Genomic DNA, 23,512 nt, shown 5'->3' on the forward strand with positions numbered 1-23,512 from the left:
ACTTACCTAGTGGAGTGAGCTTTGGGTGGAACAGAAAAGCCTTTTAGCTTTAGCACAGCAAGTTTGGATGCATTTGATTATCCATCTTGAAATTCCAGATTTAGAAATTCCCTTTATGTGAGGAGGTGTGAAGGTAATAAATAATTGCTTAGTCTTTCTGAATGTTTTGGTCCTGTATATGTAATACATTAGGGCTCTTTTAACGTCTAAAAGTATGTAAATTAATCTGGTTGTGGGAAAAAACAGGTCATTCTATTGAATAATATGAAATTGAGAAACCACTTTTGGAAGGAATTTCGGGTTCGTCATAAGTTCTGCCTTGTCCCTATGAACTTGAAAGAAAGGTTCCTCAAGGGTAAGTGCCTGAATTTCACTGACTCTTCTAAGTGAAGTAATAGCAATTAAGAATGCCAGTTTCCAGGATAAAAAGTGCAATTGACAAGAGGGGAGTGGTTCAAATGGAGGCCCCATTAGTTTCGTTAGTACGATGTTTAAGTTCCATGCTGGTGCAGGTGGAAGTGTGGGAGGAATGATTCTTAAGTTCTTCCATAAAAGCTGTGATAACAAGTATTTTAAATAATGAGAAGTGTTGTCTATTTTGCAAATAGGCAGCAATAGATCCAGGTGTAATCGTATTGAAGTGAAAGGTCAACCCTGTGGTTAGCAAATGCAATAAGTAAGTAATTATTGTTTGTACTTTTGTGTTAAGGATGTTGATGTTTTAGTTTCTGGCAGTATATAACAAATATTTTCCATTTAGCAGTCTAACATTGCCTTGTGGTAGGTTTGCTAGCTTCTATAAGAATGGCCACACATTACTGTGGTAAGTTTAAGTATCCAAATTCTAAGACTTCAGAAGCCATATTGCAAGTTTTGTTTCTTTGGGATTGGGGTCTCTTAGTGTTCCTATGTTCTGTGTGAGAAGGTGGGACTAGCGAGAGCTCCAACAGCATTGACAACCATGGTTGGCAAGCCCATGTTGGGGTTATAAGTATCATTATAAGAAATGTTTGTCTGAGAATGGAAGTAGTGGGAGAGGAGGAAAGGCGTATGCAAATATCCCTGACCAGTTCACCCACAGACTGTTGCCCTTGCACTTGTGGGTACCTGTTTGCAAAGTTTGGGCATTTTGTATTTTCTGGGGTTGCGAACAGATCTATTTGTGGAAACCCCCAGCTTTGAAAGTATAGTAGGAGCACTGTGGGGTGCAGTTCCCATTCATCGACTTGTTGCTGCATCCTGCTTAGAAAGTCTGCAGCTTGATTGCTTGTCCCTGAGGCATGTTCTGCTAGGAGATGAATGTTGTGATGTAAATATATCCTCCATATTTTCTGTGCTAACTGAGATAATTGGAGAGAGCATGTCCTCCCCCGTTTTAGTATGCAATACGTAGTTGCTATATGTCTGTTCAAATTAGGACAACTTTGTGTTGTACGTCAGGCAGGAAGGCTTTCACTTCTACGTGAACAGCTTGCAGCTATAGGTGAATGATATGGAGATCTTTCTGTTTGGAGTCCCATGTACCCTGAATTGTGAGATTTTGTAGATGAGCTCTCTAACCAATCAAGGAAGCATATGCTGTGAGAATTATTTGTGGAACTTGGTCTTGAAACTGCCGCCCCTTGGATAAATTCTGTGGATGCCACCATTGCAGAGTGATGTATGCGGCAGTCTACCAACACTAGATCGTGACGTTGACCCAGTGACTGTGTCCACTGATGGCAGAGACATTCCTGGAGAAGTCTCATGTATAGTATGGCACGTGAGACTTTTGAAATACAAGACTATCGTGCCTAGACGTTGTAGAAATGTTCTGGCTTGGATTTGAGTCCCAGTTTGAAACTGTTGAATTAATGTTACTATGCTGTTTATTCTGTCTACATCTGGGGTATGACAATGCTGATTGTGTGTTGAGCAAGGCTCCTAGATATGCTGCCTGAGAATTCTGCTTCTAAAAGTCTGCCAAACGATATATATATATATATATATATATATATATATATATATATATATATATTTGAAACCAAGATGCCCAGAAGCATTAAGAGGTCACTCAACTGTGTTCTCCCGTTGGTATTGAAATGCAACATGTCATCTCGCTCCGACTCAAATTATCAAAGCAGACGCTTTTCAAGGAATTCTCCTCTTCTTCCTGGGCTTGCATGGACGGTACATCAACAGCTCACAGCATTTGATTTCCGGCATTTTTTATTGGCATACTGGCCCCCAGTGGGCGTGTTTGTTTAGTCCAAACTCACTTGGTGTATGCTGGGACAGAGTCCATGCCGTGAGTAAAATTATTTACTTTGGTAAGTTCGACCCCTCATGGGTTCAATTATGTTCTTAATTTCTTCATACAGCATGCTGAGATGTGTAGTCACATCGAGCTTTCACCGACTCTCTGAAATATGTGCGCATTGGAACCTACTATAGGTGTTCAATGAAAGCTCGATGTGACTACACATCCCAGCATGCTGTATGAAGAAATCAGATATGTAGTTGAACCCATGAAGGTTTTTTCAACCAATCAGCATGTAGTATAAAGCACGCTCCAATGCGTAAAGGAGAAATGCCTCTGATGAAGTGGTACGTTGGCAACAGAAATGCGTCAGGCAGTACAACGAACTTGGATGGCTGGGGTGGGCTGAACCGTGATGCCGAATGGCAGACGCACTGTCCACTGCATCTTTAGAAGCTTTGGCGTTTGTTGGATAAAAATATATATAAATATAGGATTGGGGGATGCAACTTTATACTTTTTGTCAATGCGTGGTGTTATGATTCTATCCTTGACAGGGTAGTCTGAGTGGCGTAAGAGTGGTAGATACTGTGCCCCTCTCTGATTCTTAGATAAGGTTTCAAAAAGGAAGTCCTCTTCTATTGTGTCCTTATTTAAAGGTACCTGATGGATAGCTGCTTCCCTTGCTATTAAATCCTGAGACGCAGAGGCATCCTCAGGTGGTGATGGTCATGTGGGATAGAGATCAGGGTCTGTATCCCCTTGTGGTTCAGTATCAGAGTAATTCCAAGCATCCTCAGGATGTATGTTCTATGGTATATCATTAACATGCTCTACTGTAGGTGAGAGAGGAGATATGTCACCTGCCTTAGCAGCATCCTATTTCTTTGGAGGCTGTAGAGGAACGTCCAATGCCTCTTACTTCTTAGAAGAGTGATGTTTAGCTGGTTGAAGAGCAATTTTGTTCTTTATTCCAGGCTAAATTGGGAGCGTTCTCTGCCTTGGATCGAGCTGTTCCTGCATTACATTGAGGATCGGCTCCGTGGTTATTTTGGTCTGAAAGTGAAACACTTGGGTGAAGGATGTTTCGATTTAGGTGCAGCTGTGGTTGGATCCGAAATGGTAAGTTTCTGTTTTGCTGCTGAAACGGATGGTCGTAGCGTTGTAGATCCAGAGGTCGAGGAGGTTAAGGCCTCTGATGTAAGCCCAGCTTTTGGAGCCGAGCCCACGGGTGGGGCTTCATAGTCAGTTTTTCAGTGCGCACCATGGCTTTTTTGCAGCATAAGTCTTTTCGGACGGATCCAATGTTTTGGGCTTTGGATCAGGGGTAAAATGACTCGCAGTCCAACGCTTCTGTGCTGGCTGGCTGGAGGGAGGCAGAGTCCTCTGTTTGTTTATGTTGCATCTTTTGGCGTAGAGCATGCCTATCTCAAAGAGTCTTTTTGTCGAAATAACTTGCAGGTCTCACAGCTTTCCTCTCGATGATCCATTGAGAGGCATAGGTTGCATATAGTGTTGGTCACTATTGGGATATTTAGAGTGACACTTTGGACAGAAGCAGAACCAGGTTTGTTCCTTTAGCCGGTCAGTTTCCGACTGACCATGGTAGTGAATAAAAGGCCCAGCTGGGCGTGGGTGGAGAAAGCGAGTTGAAGACCTGCTAAACAGAAAGGTAATCGCTCGGTTTGCAATGAAACGACGCGATTGAGACAATACCGCCAAGTTGGTATGTAGTAGAAAACAGAAGGGAGCCTGAAGGAGTCTCGAACTAGAGCACAAGAGATTACATCTGAAGCAGTCGGCCGAAAAAAACTATCTGCAAATGGAGTCGATGACCATGCACAGTATCACCAAGAGGAGGAGTCACACAGCCTCGTGGATTGAAGAAAACTTCTTACAACAAAAACAACCTGTAATCATCAGAGTCCAACACTAGATGATTGACGTATGTAAAGCATGTGTATCTACAGCACATATGCCTTGAACAAATTACCAAGTTGAAGAAACAGCAAGAAGCCAGATAAGATTTACAATAAACATGATTTACTACAGGGGTTAGGTAAATAAACCATTGCCTAGAAGCCTTAGCTGACAAGGTTTGTAACTTATATACAATATATACATACAGACAATAAAATTGTGATAACATACATCCAAATACATTAAAAACAAACATATTGATAGATCAGCTGACGTTTGCTAGTCATTGACCTCTCATATGCTATTGAGTAAGGGGACACAAGGATAATACAGCATCAACATGAGCAAAAGAAAAAATGAAATGTTGAAAGGGAAAAAACGGATTTCTGTTGAGCTCCCATTCCTAAATGCAAGCCTGGAGTCTCTGCACACCCTTCTCGACTATGCGTGAAAATGTGAACATGTGGATTTTGAGGGACAGCATCTTCCCAATAATGAGCATTCTCCAAGAAAAGCATCTCAAACAGCTGGGGGGGGGGGGGGGCTACATTTTTTCTTCATGGAACAAGGAGCTCAGAACGTACATACACACTCGTGGAGGATTCCCAGACCATAGCCAGCTTCCACATGCCCGGAAGCATGGTGTGGAGTAAAGAACTGGGCATAAGGAGTGCATGCTAGTAGTGGATCGCAGAAGTAAAACAGGTATATGGAGAGCACTGGACAGATGGTGGGCACAGTAACAGTAAAAATGGATAGGAGTGCGTCACTGCGGTGGACTCTAAACTGGACTAGCACAGAGCAGGAAGAGGTTCTTGGGCACACACTCGCAGTCGAGGGCAGAATGGTTCAGTGTGCACAAATGTTAAAGGAAAGCAGTGAGCAGAACAATGGTACAGTATAGAAGGAAGGACACAGATGGCACATTTAAGATTGTACATGAACAATAAAAGTGGCCTTTTTGAGGCCACAAGACTGAAAAACAAGGTGCAGTCCAGCCGTGCAAAGGTTTTGCCAGGGTGAGTGAGGAAGCTGGTTGGCAGGATTCAATTGGGGGGTCCAGTTGAAGATAGGAAGATTTTTAAATGAAGTTTGAGAGCAAGTGAGATCAGAGGAGACTGGTTAGCTAGATATGCAATTGAACCAGTGAGGACAAAGACAACAGCTCGGGAAGTCAAGATATGAGAAGTCACTGTGGATAAAAGAAATTGGCTGGGGTTTTGGTTGATGAATAAGGAGGGTGGCTGGTAGCTTCTCTAGAGTTCTAGGGATGTGGTAGGCATTTGGGAATGAAGGTTCTGCCTATGCTGCTTTGAGAATAGGGAAGCCTTGTATGGTCTTTAGTCGCAGATTGCTTGGCCACAATGCCTTCAGCGGGAGAGCAGCGGTAGATCACTGGAATTCATGATGAGACTGGAGTCCAGATTTAGGTTGTCTGAAAAGTGAAATTGGAGAGAGACGAGATAATTATTTCAAAAACAAATCTCATACATCCTAACATTTGACAAAAAAATATACCCCTGCCCTATCAATCATTTGAAAAACCACTCACATGCACACCAAATACATGGGTCCCCAATACCAGTCATTCCTTCAAAAGTAAACCACCCACTACAAGACACTACCTCCACAGCCTCATTCCCCATATGATAACCCACCCACGCTTACTACAGCTACACAGAACAAAAGCAGTAAAACAGACTAAGAAAACAGCAGAATATTTCTACTGAGTGTGCTATTTTCAGAATATTCCATATCATAGAAAAGATAGGATAGTGAAGAGAGGGTGAACGTACAGAGAGGGGCAAGAGCAGAGTATAGATGGCAGGAAGCAAATGGAATAAAAGACAAGGTGGAATCAATCGGAAGGAGTGGAGGGGGAGGGTCAAAGAAGGCGCGGAAAGGGTGAAAGAATATACCAAGATGAGATGGTTTAAAGCTAATTGAGGTTAAACCCAAAAGGTAAAAAGGAAAATGAGTATAAAGGTGGCAGTGGGATGAAAGGGTAAAATACATGTTTGGCTAAAGTGGTTGGAGAACTGTGGTGGGACAGGATGCATAAGGGTAGTGGCGGACTAGAGTTGGGAGGGCTGAAGGAATATTCTGATTTTCAAAAGAAACACCTTTTTTTTTTTGAAGATTTGATTTTGTTTACCAAGCAAGGTGAACACATCAGTGCCTGGCAGAAGATAAACGAGATAAATGAACTCTACCGAAATTAATTCAATGAGGAAAGTCCTAGAGCATCTCACCCTAAAACACCATGATATACTTGCAAGTACTCAAATGAGAAAGAGAAACCGTGAGGTATAGAAGCACCAGTGTGCACCTACTACCTATACAGCGCACCTTGAGTAACCATAATGCACAGGTCACCACATACTTTCTCATGGTAAAGCAACCATGTGCAATTAAAGGAATAAGTTTGCTAAGCTAATTTTCACCCAGGCATTAAAAGAAGAGTGTTGGGGGGTGGGGATGGTGTATCAAGAAACAATTTGCTAAAACCAAGGGTATCATTGTTTGATAGTTTAGGGGGACGTGAAAGAAGGGCCAAAATACACTTGCAAAAACACCTCTTTCTGTGCTCAAATACCAGGTGAGACACTAGCCTTTGTAGGTGGAACCACATTGCCTTTAGAGCAAAGAGAAAACCCTGGTCTTACATTTTACCTATAGTTCATACAGTGAGTTCCTCTCAAGCTGAACCTTAATTGGCTGTACCATTGTTCCCAAAAAGAGAAGGGGCAGTACAGACTGCCTTCTGCCCACGTTCTTAGTTGAGCCTGTAATGTGTCCCTCTGTCCTCTGATGCACTCCTCTTTCATCTTGGTCTGTAATGGACTATGTCTTACAATGTCACGCAATAGACAGAGGCAACCCATTTGCAGAAGTCACATGCTGCAAAGCAGCATTCCAGAGAACTTAACGAGTCATACAGTGCTGGCTAGCTTTAGCATTTAGTTTTGGATAAGGGTCAGTTTGGCCAAAGTTCTTGTATGTTCGGAATTTCATAGATTTGCTAGCTTTTTATGAGCTAATAATCACTATACAGTCTTATAATGCAGTGAATATTTTACAGACTTCTCTCTTTTAAAGCTCCACAGCCATCCTTAAGCTCTGTCCCTGTCAGCCCCTGAGTGAGAAGATTCGAATGCTATGCCCCCAACGCTATCTCAGAGTCCTGTACACCTCAGCCCTTGGATGTGTTCTCAATTGACACCCTGTTTGCTATTTTCCTCCTAAAGTAAAATACTGATTCCATGTGCCATTGTACAGCCTATGTGTGCAGTTCAGACTGCTGTGTCGACCTGGCAAGTTAAACCTCTTGCCAGGGCCTAAAACTACTCTTTTAATACATACAAGTCATCTCTCAGGTAGACCCTAGCCAGCTCAGAGGGCAGGGTGCAATGTATTTAAAAAGTAGGATATATATTTAAGCTTTACATGTCCTGGTAGTGAAAAACACCCAAATTAGTATTTCACTTCTGCAAGGCCTATCTCTCTCCTAGGATAACACTGAAGTTACCTTGTTACATTTAATAAGTATAATTTCCAAATGGGAGGATATAATTGGGTCAAGTTTGGTGACTGTGGAATCCATAGTTAAAATCCTAACATGAAGTTGGATTTTAAATTACAATTCAGAAAATATCACTTTAAGAAAGTGGGCATTGTCTTGCCTTAGCCAGCCTGTCTCTGGTCACATGTCTCGGTGTAGATGGCAGTTGGGCCTTGTGCATTCCACCATGCCACATACAATGGGAGCTTAGCTGTGACTTGATGGGCCATCCTGGCAGGGTAGGAGGGAGGAGCTGGGCACAGCGTTATTTACACTTGCATAGGCTGTATCCTTTCCCTGCGCAATGGGCTGCATAGTCCCCTGTAATGAGTCTGGAACCAGGGCAAAAAAAGGGGGGGGGGGAATATGTGCACTTCAAATGCATCTCTTCGAAGTCTCCCCCACTACAAAGGCACCACTGTGTATACATACTGGACCTCAGACACCACCATTATAGTACACTTCTGGACCTTGGATACTCTGCCAGGAAGGACTGCTATGCTGCTGAAAGGACTGCCACTCTGCTGGACTGCAACTCCGCTGGACTCCTGCTTTGATGACCTGCTGCCCTCTTGCCTGGGTGAGCAGGACTGGACCATCATCTCTTGAGCCCAGAGTGACTCCAAGGCCTAGTTGGCTGGCCTCCTGATCTGAAGCCTTAGGGACATAAAGGGCTTCAAACAACCCTGCATCTGCACCTGGACTCTGCCATCTGTGAGTCTCCCCACCCAAGTAGTGCCCCCCCTAGTCCTGGACCACTGGAAGGGGGCCTAAAGTGCTTACTAGCAGAGCCAACACATCTTTTCAGCTGAGAGGCGCATCCTCGAACTGAACAGACGCATCTTCTCGGCTGAACGGCGCATCCTTGAGCCAAACCAACATCTCCCCGGCTGAGTGTCGCATCCTCGATCAGAACTAATGCATCTCATTGGCTGAGCGACGCATCCTCAAGCCATACTGATGTATCTCCTTGGCTGAGCAGGGCATCCTGGAGCATAACAAATCCATTGCCACTGCTGTATGAATCGGACCTACTGCTGATGGTCTGCATTGTCCTTGCAGTCTTCGGAACTGATGCATTGCCCGCTGCGCGGAGCATCTCAGACCCAGGTACTCGCATCTGTCATCAACGGCAGCTACCCGACGACTTCTGCATCGCAGCTCTTTGGAATCAACGCATCATCTACTGCGTGTTGCTTCCTCAATTTCTGGACTTCGCATCGCAAGTCCGTCAACAGGATACTTGATGCCTACACAACTGGACCTCGCACCGCAGCCTCGCTGCACCACGGAACCCACGCATCACTTTGACTGGGAGACACTTCTTCGCCTCGGATCCACTCAACAATCCACAACCAGGATTTAAGGTACTTTGTTAGGTGGATGTTTGTGCCAAATTTACCTTTAAAGCTTGAAGTTCAATATCCCAGATTTGGATTATTGCCGTGTTGGTCTTGTTTTATCAAAATATACACTATTTTTGCAAACCTTGCTTGGGATCTTTTTGTGTGGTGTTTTCACTGATTTTACTGTCTGAAGTGTTGCACAAATACTTTATACATTGCTTTCCAGTCAAAACTGACAGCTCTGTACCAGTGGGTGAGCACAGGGGAATTGGGGGCTTGCTGGTGCCTTACCCCGACTAGGGTTGTGATTACTGCTTGACCAGTGTTCACAACCCCAGTCATACAGAACTACAATTTCTAACAGGTGGATATAAAAGTCCCTTCAAATATGAAAACACTGCTGTTCACATTTCTAGAAGAAAAGGAATCCTTGAAAGATACACTGATTTTAGGCGGTAAGGATGCCCACAACTGGTTTGAGAGCGTAACGCAGTGATCGTCAAACCTATGTGATATCTATTTCAGACCACATGATCCTACAGCTTGAAATGTTCATTGTACTCGCGCACTTCATTGCAGGTTTCGCACGCCACTAAGAGTCAGAGGGATTGACACTTTCTCCATTCAAGAGTCGTTCCAAAGTTTCATAGTCACATCAAGGATGTAATTTCTATTCACAACCTTAATTGACGAGAACTAATCCGTTGCACTTCTGATACTATTTCAAATCCTGCTTCTGCTATAACGCTACACTACAGATGTAAGGATGCTCCCTATCATATCTCCAGAACTTTAGGTATTCTATCAATCATTCAATTTACGCATTATGAATGCTTCTGACCTTTGCATGTATTCGACAACAACAGTGAGGGGCACTGAATGTTAAACAGTTCTTGTTTTTTTTAACCATTTTGTTACCAAACATCAACGCAAGACATGGAGATTGTGGCTGAAATCTCTCTAGTTAGTCTCAATTTACAAAAGAGATAGTGACCCTTAATAATTTGTTCAATATGAAGTCCTTTTCAACTTATAAATACTGTTATAATGCTAACGATATATGTTTTATTGTATTTGAGATAGCAGCAACATTGTTCTTCAGATCTGCAAACACATGCAACAAAACAAAAGAATTATTTCACTCTTTTTTGGAAATTACATTTTAGAATTTAAAAGTATAAAACTCTCTCACAAAGAGATGGCTGCCTTGCTGATCAAATACCTTGTTGATAGGTCTGCTTTCTTAGAGTGATATGCTTAGTCATTATGTTACACTCAAGTACTGCATTGTACCACAGCATGGGGTATTGTGTGGCTTGAAACAACACTAAAAATAAGTGCATGAAGTGCGTTATGCTTCCGATTGATAAAATATGGTACTGTACTCTTTAATGCTTACTATGTAGAGGCATTAGTTCTGAGAAGCACTGGAGGTTAATGTTCCCCCCTCTTTCTTTTGGTGACCCAAAAAATGCAGCAAAGGGTCAACAGTCCAAGAAAACTACTTTTAAACATTTTAATATGGTACTTTTGGAAAGTAATTCATTAAAAAGCAACCTTTGTATCTCAACAGAACACGTTTCTATTGATTCCAAGGTGGACAAATAGGGTCCCTGACACAGCTGACATGGGTTTGAGGTTGTTGCGCACAGCTGACATGGGTTTGGGGTTGTTGCGTGGACAAGTCATTCCTCTGGGGCACCAGCACATGGGCCACCCTCAATGCGGGCTGTGAACGATAAATGACAATTCATTGTTAAGATGTGATAGGTGCTGGTCAGCCCAAGTGGCTCTTAGTAACAGCAAACGTGTCCGCATCCAGAAGCTTTCTCCAGCTTTGCAACGCAGAGCTCCATTTCGATTCCTCGCCTAGATGGTACAAAGGTTTTGTATCAGAAATCCAAAACACTGAGCCAGACACTGTAGGAACTCTCAGTACAAGAGCTATATCGCAGCAACCTCTGCACTCTTGGGCAATACATTGTGACACAACATTATATGAACAGCTCAATGTCCACAAGGTACGCAAGCTTAGAGAAAGGGACATGTGAATGTGCAAGGAGGTAAAGTAGTAAAGCGAAAACTATTACATGACAATATAGCCGTTGCACCCCAGAATTCCATCACAAAGCTGATTGATCGATCTTAAACACCATGAAGCAGGCAACTACTACTTTAATAGAAAGCCATCAAAAGATAGTTGGGAGAGGGAACTTGCACCACTGAGTCACATTAATCTCTGCAACAAGAGAAAGAGGGATTAAGAGCACAAACCCTCTGATATAAACAATAACTTGGAGCGATCAGTAGAGGTCTAAGGGCTCTTAATTCCATCTGTGCATATTTTTATTGTAGTGACCTGCCTAGCCAAACTGGTGCAGCAAAGCTCCTTCCAGGAATTTCACAAAGGCTTCTAGAAATATATATTTATTTGATTACTCATGAAGTGAGGTGGCAAGTAATAGGAAGACCAAGCCACAGAAGAAATGTCTGTAGATTACTGAGCAGTAAGTCTCAGGAAGATATAGGTAACTCAATGCCCCAAGAGGACTCTGTAGAATCTAGAAAGTAAACTATGATCCACAAGGAGTAGCTATCCATCAGTTAGATTGGCCTGGAACCCTTTAAGTGTTATAACGCAAGGCCTCACTCAAGAACAAGAGATTTATAGATCGCGGAGGAACAGGAAGAAAGGATTCCAAAACTGCTGAGTACAGAAAAAACCAAAAAGTCTACACTTAATGCTCCAGACTTTTGCAACTGAGACTGATAAAGATATTATGCAAACACAATTGTATTTTAACAAGCATAACCACGATAGTTGAATCTTTCAACTTCATACTTTTCCAGGCTTGAATTTGGTGGGGATGCATCTTTCCCATCAAGATTTCAGAGATACGTTTCTCTTCCCATTTGGAGGATGCTGGCTATTCCTATCTCTAATTAAACAAAGGGTACATGAAAACAACATCTAAAATGATACCATGTTAGTATTGAGTAGTGTGGCAACTTAGAAATTTCAATTTTTTAAAGAAGCAGTACAAGTGCCAGAATGAGAAGAAAACAACAGGGCTCTATGATCTAACCACAAATGGCACAGGTCTACTTCAGAGTTGAAAGGACACCACACCAGCACTTGGGAAGGGAGGGATGAAAGGGGAGTTCATTCAATTAGTTGGGTTCAACAGGGTGTCCATGCCTAGTGAACTAAAAATGAGGCACAGACTAAAAGCTTATTACACATCTTTCAACAACTCCAATTTGAATTACTGCAATTTTCTGATTACATGGTTCCACTGTGATGCATCAACAATCTATTCTATGTATTGTATAAATTACAGAGAAAAGGCTACTCCACCTAAGAGTTACTATCCATTTTAAATAAACCTCCATACCTTTGTGGTACAATTTGATAGTTTAAGCAGATCACCTGTAACTGTGCCTCCTTTGCTCAGGTTAGTCTCTCTCTGGGAGGAAGCAAAATCGTTTGTCACATCTGGGGCAAATAAAGGTGTATCTGGTGACGATTTGGTTACATTAGCAAAAGCAGAGAGAGCTCACAGACATGTTCTAAAACATGCAAATTTCACACTAATCCACGTAAGTACGTATGCAGTCCCAAAATACTGAAGAAACTATTATCATGCTTGTTGTGGGGTTTTTTAACACCCCCAGGCACCCTTTTACAGGACAAAAGGCTAAAGGGTATGAAATATCGACTTGATTCTAGCCTGGCCATAAAGTTTAGAGAAATACAATGAAGCAGTTGTGAAAACAGCACAAAATATAATTAACGTAAACACTAGAAAGATGTCCAAGATGGTTTTTGGGGAGTGGGGATAGATCTGTACACATTATTTTTATATTTGGGATGGAACCAAGACAAACACAGTTATGCCTTGTAAGGTGACTAACATTACCTTGGAGGTAAAGGGCCAAATTGGGGAACCAATTAATGCTGGAAATTGAGAATCAAATATAAGGTACAAACCAACACAACATGAGGTACAGATCATGGCAAAACATCACTCTGTGTCCAGTATGTACAAGAAAAGAATTAAAAAAACGCAAATGTCTTCATTGTGACATGTTAATGCCCCAGGACCGTAATGGGAACACGGAAAGCACTATAGGATGTTCGCACTTTATGTATCACGGATCAAGAGCAACATTTTTCAAGGTAATGAAAAAGGTTTGATTTTCCACTTTTCCATTAGGCGCATGATGGCTGATAATAAACAGCGTTGAGTCTCAATGGTTAAACTATAGGATCTAAAATGAGAGACATTGAAAGGCTGGGGTCATTTAAGTGCTGTAATGACAGGTCATGATGGTACAGAGGATTAGAAGAGATGCTGTTCAATAGAGATATGAGGATTAAGGGGATATAGACCGATAAGAGATTTGATAAGATGAAGGAGTAGTAGTGTGGGTGGGACAAATGGGCTCTTGTGTGACAAATGAGTAGGGTCGGAGCACATGGAAGGGGGTGGCAGTGTAATGTGGGACAGAAGGGCGGTTGTGTGACAGATGAGTAGGGGCAGGACATATGGAAGCGTTTGCAGTGTAATGTGGAAAGACAGATGTATAAGATGATGCTCCGGTAGAGTTCAACTGAGCGAGAGGCTGCATCACTTGGAACTCACCCTGATCGAAGTTGAGCTTTTTGGAGACCGTTCCGTCTCCAAGGCCTTCAATATCCACCAGGTCACTGTTGGCATCCGAGTCATTCAGAGCACTGAGAGTGACATCTCCTGAAAGAGGGACGCGGGAGTGACCACTCAACCTGGGAATATGAAACACCCCTCGCTCACCAAATGGCCAGACTAACCTCCATCCACCAATCACCCGCCCCCAAAACCTTGAATTATGAATGCATAATAGATCACTAAACATGGGTACAAGGGGCAATAACCAGATAAGCAGAGGTGGGCTAGCCACTAAAACCTCAAGCCAGATGACTGTCTCGGCTCGAGGTCATCTTGGACCTCGAGCAAGCTTATAGGTGTCTTCTGCCTCCAACTCTAACCACAAGCGGTAACAATTAAAGAAAAAGCACTAACCGCTGATGTAAAACAGGAGAGATAAAAGTCTAGTGGCTGAACTGCACAATGTGAAAACCAGAAAAATTGACACCGTCCCTAACCTTCCCCCCCACCGCTGACCAAATGATGTGATCCTAAACAAATCTCTCTTTTGCTTGATTTAAGGCATTATAATTTTGTGCCACGCCTTATAGGAATCAAGGCTACATATAGGGGGCACATGACAACTAACTTGCCTCTTAGTTCACTAATGGCATTGTTGTCCGGAGCAGGCATGAATGTTTCCAAGTTAATGTTTAAGTCTATCACTTTTAATAAATGCATCTCAATGCAGTGATATAACTAATGTACTAAAGTCAAATACTTTAACATGCTAAAGAAATTTTTCTTTAAAATAAATTTGAAGACACTATCAAATTTTCACAAGCTGTTTGTTGCATGAATTAAATGCTAAAGATTTTCATGGCTTTGCTCGCACAGACTTGTAGAGCCAAGCTGGACCGTGTCTCGTTTCTCCCTATTAATTTGTTGGCTCGTCTACCTCTACTGATAAGTACTGGACAAACCCCCACCCAACTAGCCTGCCAGCCCGACTCCCCAACAACCGAGGTATTAAACCTATTGTATTTATTTTAGTAAAGAGGAACAGGAGTGTTCATTCAACTTGGGGCTAGGCAAACCTATCTAACTGCCAGACTAACATTCACCACATTATGTCAACACACTAAAAGTGAGTAGAACACCTCCTTAAAAACCATAGCAGATGCAGCAATAATAGATATAGAGGAGGCAGTCAAAGACTTTCATGCTCCAGGCTGTATCACTAGACACCACAAGCAGTTCGTTTGTAAGGGGAAGACGCAAGCGAAGAGATAGTACTCGGAATAATGTACTCTCTTTATATATATATATATATATATATATATATATATATATAAGAATAACCTTCACTCCTAACTCTCCCATGCACCCCAACACTTTCTAAGCAAATCATATGAGAAAAGACATGAAAGCACATGCTCAGCACCAGAAATATGTCTCACCTCCCTCATCTGATGTCAAAAAGAAAAGAAAATTGGAAGGAAGGTTCCAAACTGGGGAACTGGCATACCGTCATATCCGATGAATGGCAATTAACTCGCTCACCTCCTCCCTTTCGCCTCAACACTCCTCCGCTACTAGGAATGAATCTCTTTTTGAAATAGGCAGGGTCATGCCCAGGAATGGCGATACAAACCCTCTTACATCAACAACTACTAGCCTCCTTTCACAAAGCCTAAAGCGTTACAGACATCACAATGAGTAAACTCCATGTTTGGCTAGACCAAACCGTCCCTTTACATCCAGTGACTTCCCAAACACTAAATGTGATCTTTCAGTAAAACAAAACATTGAGGGAAAGGGATATGGATGGCCTGCAGCAGCTTTAAATACCTTCTTCCCTAATTTCACCAGTAACCAATCTGCAAAAAATATATTAAGACAATGGCTAAAATCCTTTCCGATTCACTGAATCCTCCCTGCTACTGTAAGAAACTATTGCTGATTGTCAGTGCTGTTCTTGAGAGTACTATGCTCCCTCGTCTTCACCAAAATCAGCCTTAAAGTCTGAAAATACCGCCATTTTGCTCACCAGAGGAGCACTACTTGCCATTTACATAATCATAATTATAGAAAAAGCAGCGTTTTTAATCCTGGCTTAATAAAGTCAGCCAACCTTAATTAAGAAAATGAATTGACCTTGCAAAACTGGGAGTTTTGATAAATATGAGGGCTTCAGGTAACCTTATTCAGCGTATAAGAAAACTTCATGAGAATAACTGCACAAGTCCGCTGGGGTCCAAATGGAGAGCTGCCTGAACGGTGTTGTGGATGTTTTAGAACATTTTATAATCTATTTCCCTGTTCTGAATAATAGAAAGATACCCATTCTTTTATATGCAGACAACGAACCCCTGTTATTTTTAAGACCCCTGTGGGGCTTTAACTTCTAGTTGACAAATTCTTAGGTTTGCCACTTTTCAAGAAGAAGAAAAAACTAACTTGCACCCTTTAAGCTTGAGGACTACAGCCCCATTCTTTACTCCATGCGTTTCAGGAAATGTTGAAAAATTGGTAAATCTTCAGATCACCACACATTGAAAGGAACAATATTCTCCACCCGTCTCAATCCGGTTTTTGTTCAGGTTTTAGCACAGAACCTGCCCCTTTTGGAGGTGACTCAATTTATCAGATGCAATTTTGATCAAGGCAAACAAATCTGTAGTCATCCTCCTTGATCTGTCTGCCCCATTTGATACGGGTTTCATTACATCCTTTTGTAGAGACTGGATAAGACTGGTATAGAGGATAAAGCTTGGAATTGGCCAAAATCGTATCTCTCCAACAGGAAACCAGCATTTTTTCTACTTCACCATACTTAATGATACTGAGAATTGAAATGTGGAGTTCCGAAGGGGTCAGCACTTAGTCCTAACCCTATTCAATATTTATATCGTCCCGCTGAATTTATAGTATATCCTTGGAGCTTCAATATCATGTCTTATGCGGATGGTACATAGCTGATGCTTGCATTTTAATAACTGGATGACACTATGGCCAGCAACTTTAAGGACAGTCTCTCGGCCATAGCAAGTTGAATGCACAGCAGCTGTCTAAAGCGGATTTCTAATAAATGCTCCTATCCTTTGGTATAAGGATGCCCTTTATTTGTCCTCATGCCATCTGGCCATATGATGCTTACTCTGAACCATGGGGAATGGATCACAAAAAATAATTATTAATGTAGTCTACCAAAGTAACTCACATATGGTTTACCTTTATACGGGGTTATCAGTATTCCTTTCAATTGAGACCAAATTCGGATACTCAATGAGCTAGAGTTACAAGACTGGGGCCTAAAAAGATATACATTTTTGTAAAAACTTTTTTGTGTTTTCTGTGCAAATAATGTGTTTGTTGGTTTGTTTTTGGCTTGTGCTTATAATTAAATATGATAGCCTGACAATACATGCTACACATGTGCATGTATGCTTCGAAAGATTTATAAATGTCAGAAGAAGGTGGTTTACATCACGCGAGTTCGCCGAAATTTGTAGACGTTTGTTTGGCAATCATTACCATTTTTGCAATATACTATCAATATAAGTATTGATTTATTCACTGTATAATGATGAATTAAGTGGGGGACAAAAAAAACAATTAGTTTGTGTTATGTTTTTGTGTTATCTGATGTATGTAGGAGTAAGAATGTTTATATATATTCTGAAAAGTTAGTTACTTTTCCTTTTGCACAGCATGCACATCACTTTGTATTTACTGTTCATAGTACGATAGGTTAATGTACAACTTAACAAACAAAAAGTCTCCTATTTCTCCCCTTAGCCTATACGGGTTGTTCTCTTTTTTCTTTGAGAAATTTAACATGCTCAGTGTAAACAAAAATAAATGCACCTTGTACCAGCCTACCAAATTTACACTCCACTACCAGTAATACCATTACAATACTATACTGCAGCATCTTAGCTCTAGACTGCTGCTAAAGGTGTATTGAATAAACATAAAAGGAGGTCTGATAGTCATTACATTTTCACAGTGCAAACAAAGTTCATCTGTACCTCTAAGAAACCTAGATAATTTCCATTTCTAAAGATGCATGTACTGGCAGCTACATGTCTGAGCTAGTTCTGCTTTCTCAGCTCATGACGTGGGACCTAGGAACATGACGATGAGCGCACATCCGACTATGGGGGCGAGTTTGAAGATCTCAATGCCTAGACCGTTACATCCTCTACTACCTGGTGTTTTAGAGATAGCAGCAGGAAATTATTTGACTTTGGCAACTACAAGAGCAGCAACACATCACCTATAAAAAGGAAATATATTACACAAGAACAAAATACAGCTTTTCAAAGACAGATTTGGGTATAGTGTTGACGTTTAAAAAGCGACATGCCTCCGCTCCAGAAAAATCTGCTCCGCTCAACAGGGAAAGCGAAAGAATGGACGCTGAAGGAAAGATGATTTTAGGGTATTTCTGCCACTGCCCTTAAAGCTGCTGTGTTACTGCCCTGATCAGGAAGTACAATCAAATGCTCTACGAGACCCTACAGAACCCTGCCGATAAGTTGCCTAGAGAAAGATGATAGAACGTCCATGAAATTGAGTAGAGTCTCCTTATCCCAAATCAGACCATTAGGGCCTCGATAGACTCTGCTGACTTGGCAATATCACAATAATGCCATGGAAACACTGAGGAGATCATCTTTAAAACCAGCTGTTCAGCTAAAGATAGTCAATCTTCTTTCTCTGGATCATCCCCATTTGATTAACACACATTGTTAAGACGTTACATGATTATAAGCCAGACTTGATTTTTGTTCAAAAGACCCACTTAGCATGATTCCAATTTGGATCCCAGAGTGTGTATCATTTACATATTTCTCATCCACACAAGCTACCCCTCGAGGATTTGGGGTCACGGGGGGTGTTAGATGGTAGCGAACCCTCCAATGTGAAATCCTGGAGCCAATTTCAGGTAATGATAGGCAATGGTTACAGCATCAATCTATAATACTATATTCATGCTGATTAGCAATTACAGGTCAGCAAAAATGATTGTAAATCCTTACGGTGATTGCGTATTTCATTAATGAACAGCACTGACCATCTGATAGTGGGAGGCAATTTATTTATTTATACAAACTTTACAGTCACATTCTTCCAGAAAAGACAAAAAGCAATTCAAACCAACAACTTCGGAGATAATTGCAAGCTTAGAGAAAGAATATTGGCCAAAGGTTTCTTGGAGGCCTGGTAACCTGTCTTTGATACAGTTTACATATTCAAAAAACTCTTGCTCAGACCGTTCAAATGTTCAAATATAAGTATTAAATTCTACCCACTCCCAGATGGTCTTTTAATAGGCTTCTGTTAGTGGATGATGGCAGGTTACGCAATACCCACATCTTTAGTAAAGGTTTATTTTATATCAATCTAGGTTCAGTCCTAGGTTCAGTCAAGCAATCTAATGTGGAGGATGCATTCAAGGATGCATTATGGGGCCACAATATAGCCTACGCTTTAAGATTATTTTATTTTAAAAAAGAGGCGAATCCAAATGGCAAAAATGCAAACATATTGAAGTGCCGCCTCACAGATGTTAAAATCTGGCTCGACTGAGGACAGACTAAATGGGACTATAATTGGAAAACTATTAAAAGGTTTTTGTCTCTGGGAGCAATTAATCAATGATTAAACAAGCAGACAACACACTTGCAAAAAGAAAAACGCTGCAGCCAACCAAGCACAATATTATCAAGTCAATTTCTGATCTAGCTACTAGGCAGATAATTAAAGAGGAGCTAGGGATAAGAGATATCTTTCTGCAACATTATAACCCACTTTATCAAACTGATAATACATCAGCAAGTCAAATTATGGATTAGGTAGACTAAATGCAGGTCCCTAACTTACATATAGAAAAAGTTCAAGATTTTGTGAGACCCATAACGGAGTCTAAATGAGTCTTGGCCCAAAAAAGTTTGAAGAATTGGAGGCTGGCAGAAATTATGGTGTCATGAAGCCTAAATAATGAAATCCGTCAGGCTGGATCCAAGCCAAATTCTTTTTAAAATGTAGTTGAGTTAATGTATCTTTAAAAAAAAAAAAAGACAAGCCAGGGTCATACAGTCCCAGACTGATTTAAAAAACTAAAACTAAACTATCAGCAAAAATTCTATGCAATCACCTTAGGAAGGCAGCACAACATTTGGTCAACAAGAAGTGACCTTCTGCCAGGTACACCAGTTACATCAAACACACACTTTTTGGGACGCATGATTTCTCGATTCGCAAACATTTGCCTTTCCAATCCATGTTACACAAATCCCAAGAAAGCTATATTGAAAAGCAACACCTACTACAATAATTAACTCTGAGCAGCTAGGTCCATGTCCATCACAAGGGGGACATTCCAGGAGTGCCCCATGTTCCTGGTGTTTTTTTCACCATTTTTAAAACACTTGGCAATAAAACATTTTCTGAGATAATAAGATTCATCCTCAAACTCCACACATGGATGAACTAAAAGTATATGTAGATTTTTTGATTCTATATCTGAAAGCAGGTAGAAAACATCTATTAATTACATTGTGGACCAGACCCAGGAACGCTTTTAACAAAGGTGACTGTAAGATCCATCAACAAAACAGAAACTATCCTGTTTAATACCTCTGCTGGTAGTTTGTCATCGAGTTTATGAGAAACCTAGGATTCAAATTATCCAATAAGATAAATTAGAATTATAACAGCAGCTTATGCTGACTTATTTAAATTAAACTAATTTCCAAGGCTGAATGCAATTAAATATTTAGCCAGAAGAGGGGAAGCCCTCCCACTGTCAACTATCAGTCGCACCTTATTAATTAAACAGTCAATTTTTCCCCTTTTATGAATTCAATAATGTTCTCAATGAACTTCATATTTGTTTTCCATGAACACAAAAATCACTATCAGATTTTCTTTAGAAAGGAGAGACTCACAAACTGCCTAAGATACTGACTGATGAAGAATATTGTAGATGAGCTAGGCAAAACTTTAGGTTTTACTATTTTTCTACCCTCGCAACTTTTTTTTTACTTAATGGAAGTGTGCTTTACAATCTTGCACATATAATACAGTTACAAATGTAATGTTTAAGGAATTGGTTATAGACTTACCTACATTAATACATTTTCCAAAATGCCCAAAGAATATGTAAGCATGAAAATTCAGATGCATCATTGCAGAAAACAGATTTCTCTAGCTGTAACAATATCCCGGAGATCCATGAATGTATCTCCGTAGGGGACTATCAAATCCTTGGTCTCAATCCCGAAGTGGGAGCATTCAAGAGATGGGGAAAAAATAGGAATTCGTTTTTGATAGACCATTCTAAACCTGAGGGACAATTCAGAGACATTTAAAGATATTACTTATCTATAACTCCAATTCTCAAGTGTTGGTGTCTTTCGTATATTCACTTGCTTGAGTCATTTCCCATCGTCAGGCTGGCAATTTCTGGGAGTAACTTTCAATAACAGTAAACAGTGTTAAAAAGATCACCGGGCTCTACAAGTAGTTGTTTAGTAGCACATCTACCTCATTTGAGACAACATGAACTTTAGTCAATGAGGTGAAAGTGGTAAGCTCTCTGAAGCACCCAAGTCCACTGTAGCTCAGATATCATAGAACACGCGTGAGTAGGGTAATTAATATGTAGGAGCCTCCATCTGGGTAGGTCGCACATGAGTATATGAAAGATACAAACGCTGGAGAACTGCTGTTACAGGTAGGTAACTAATTTCTTCTCCAGCCATAGCTGTTTCATATATTCACAAGCTTGAATTAAAATATCAAGTAGTACATAACATTCAGAATAATGTGAGAAGCAGCCTCACGTTTACTCAAACAGGTTACTGTCAAGGCAGCTGCTGCATTCTCGTCCAACCAGTAGTGCTTAGTGAACGTGTGCCTGCTCTTCCAGGCAGCTACTCAGCAGATATCTTGTAAAGGCATCCCAGCATATAGTGCAGCTGTTGCCACCATGCACCTGGGGGAATGTGCCCTCACTCTGCCCTGGGGTGAACGCTTTGCTTGGTGGTGGTAGACGGTGATGCAGGCTGAAAAAGAATGTGCTAGCTATTGCTTGGACAGGGGTCGCCCTCTTCCTCCATGGCTGAAGGACACAAACAGTTGGGCATATGACCATATTTCTTTTGACTTATCCATGTAAAATTGAATGCATCTGCGTACATCTAACATGTGCAATGACTTTTCAACTAATGTTCTGAGATTCGATAATAAAGATCATAGAATGACAAGCTCGTTGAGATGGAAGGCAGCAGGGGTCTTTGGTATGAATTTAGGATTGATCTTCAAGGTGCCCATGTCCCTTGTTAAGCAGAGAAATGCTTTTTCACAGTAAATACTTGCATGCCATCTACTCTCCTTGCCGATGCCTTGAAGATTTTGCATATTCACATTCTTCAGTAGTCAATACTTACAAAGTAATGTGGTATACACTTAACAATGAAAACAAGCATATACTACTTAAAACCTATACACCTCAGAGGATTACCCAAAACTAAGGTGAATGAGATGAGGAGACACTAACGTGGGCACAACTGTAGTCACAGTTAGTACCTTTTTATTTTCCGGCACTGGATATTTTACATGTTCAAATGATTGAATCCAATCTAACAAAACACTATCAGAAAGAAAAAAGTGGTAGATGGGAATGAAGGTCAACGTGGCCAAATCATACGCATAGCACAGCTAGTCCCACTGTTCACTTTGCTCTAAACTGCAAAAGTAGTCATGCTTAGCAAAGACATGAGCCATCTAAGCTACTGTTTTGCAGATTTCATTGAGGAACTAGCAAGAGAGTTTTTGTTATATCCTTTGGTAGAGCTAGCTCAGACCACACCACGACATAACAGGTTTGCCTATCACATTACGCCTCATACTGATGCAGGTTAAAATCGGTCCTGTCAAACCTTATTTCAACAAGGCATCTATAAAAGGGGAGTTGAACTGGTCTCGGGAGTGAAATGCTTTGAACACAGACCACATTGTCATTTGGTATATTCAAAACATGCATCACACACAAGGTCATACTGCTTGGCACTCCAAAATACCTGGCTCATAACCTAGCCACCTCATGGTTCTGAATCAACGGCCCTAGAAATGCCCATGTGCAGAAAACAAAGAATCAACTTGCAATAAGTATTATGAAGTACCCCATAAATCTCGAATTCTACACACAACCCACTTTATGAAGGTTTTCGTAAACAAACTATATCTCCAGAGATGATTTCTTCCTGTGAATATACTATCTCTGTAGTTGGGCCGGTCAGGGCTTCTTTTATCATGTACATTATCAATTTTTGTTTCATAACTGATGTAAGGCGTTGTCCTTTGGATGCGGGTATAGATTTTGTAACATACCACCTTTTGTGTGATGTTAACGCTCTGCGACTACTAATAACGCAATTAGCATCCTCTGTTCTCTCCGTTTGTATGTTTTGATCATGTTAATTGAATTGGACACCCATGAATCTTTTAAGAGCAATATGAAACTGCAAAATAAAATTATAAAATTAACTAAGTTTATAGTTAGTTGATTGAAAATGTATAATTGCTCTGAGAATCCAAGGATGTTCTAGAATCAATTTGGACTCGTAGTTTCTTTACTTTGTTCTTTAGACAGATTTCCCAGTGACCCATTTTAAATGGTAGGATACTAGAATGTGGAAAACAAATATCAGACAGAAAGATGGATTACAAAATTATTGCCCCATTGGAGTTATTAATAGACAACCTCCCCCCTGTGGGACGATATCTTTGTAAAGGATACTTA

At 40.9% G+C, this 23,512-nt stretch overlaps 1 protein-coding gene across 3 annotated transcripts in view; it reads right to left on the reverse strand.

Annotated features, from left to right (window-relative positions):
* Positions 1 to 4,260: 4,260 nt before the first annotated feature.
* The window catches only part of BACC1 (BPTF associated chromatin complex component 1), a 58,826-nt gene continuing 39,574 nt past the window's right edge, over positions 4,261 to 23,512 (reverse strand). For 2 of the 3 annotated variants that reach the window (XM_078671095.1, XM_078671094.1), the window contains 2 exons: positions 13,714 to 13,821; positions 4,261 to 5,594 (listed from right to left, as the gene is read on the reverse strand). In XM_078671095.1, coding sequence (XP_078527221.1) covers positions 5,530 to 5,594; positions 13,714 to 13,821 — 173 coding nt within the window. In that variant the 3' untranslated portion in view covers positions 4,261 to 5,529. The remainder of the gene's footprint in view (positions 5,595 to 13,713; positions 13,822 to 23,512) is intronic. The other variant, XM_078671096.1, reaches the window with a different exon arrangement.

Source organism: Lissotriton helveticus, chromosome 12 (genome assembly GCF_964261635.1).
Source record: "Lissotriton helveticus chromosome 12, aLisHel1.1, whole genome shotgun sequence".
NCBI lineage: Eukaryota > Metazoa > Chordata > Amphibia > Caudata > Salamandridae > Lissotriton > Lissotriton helveticus.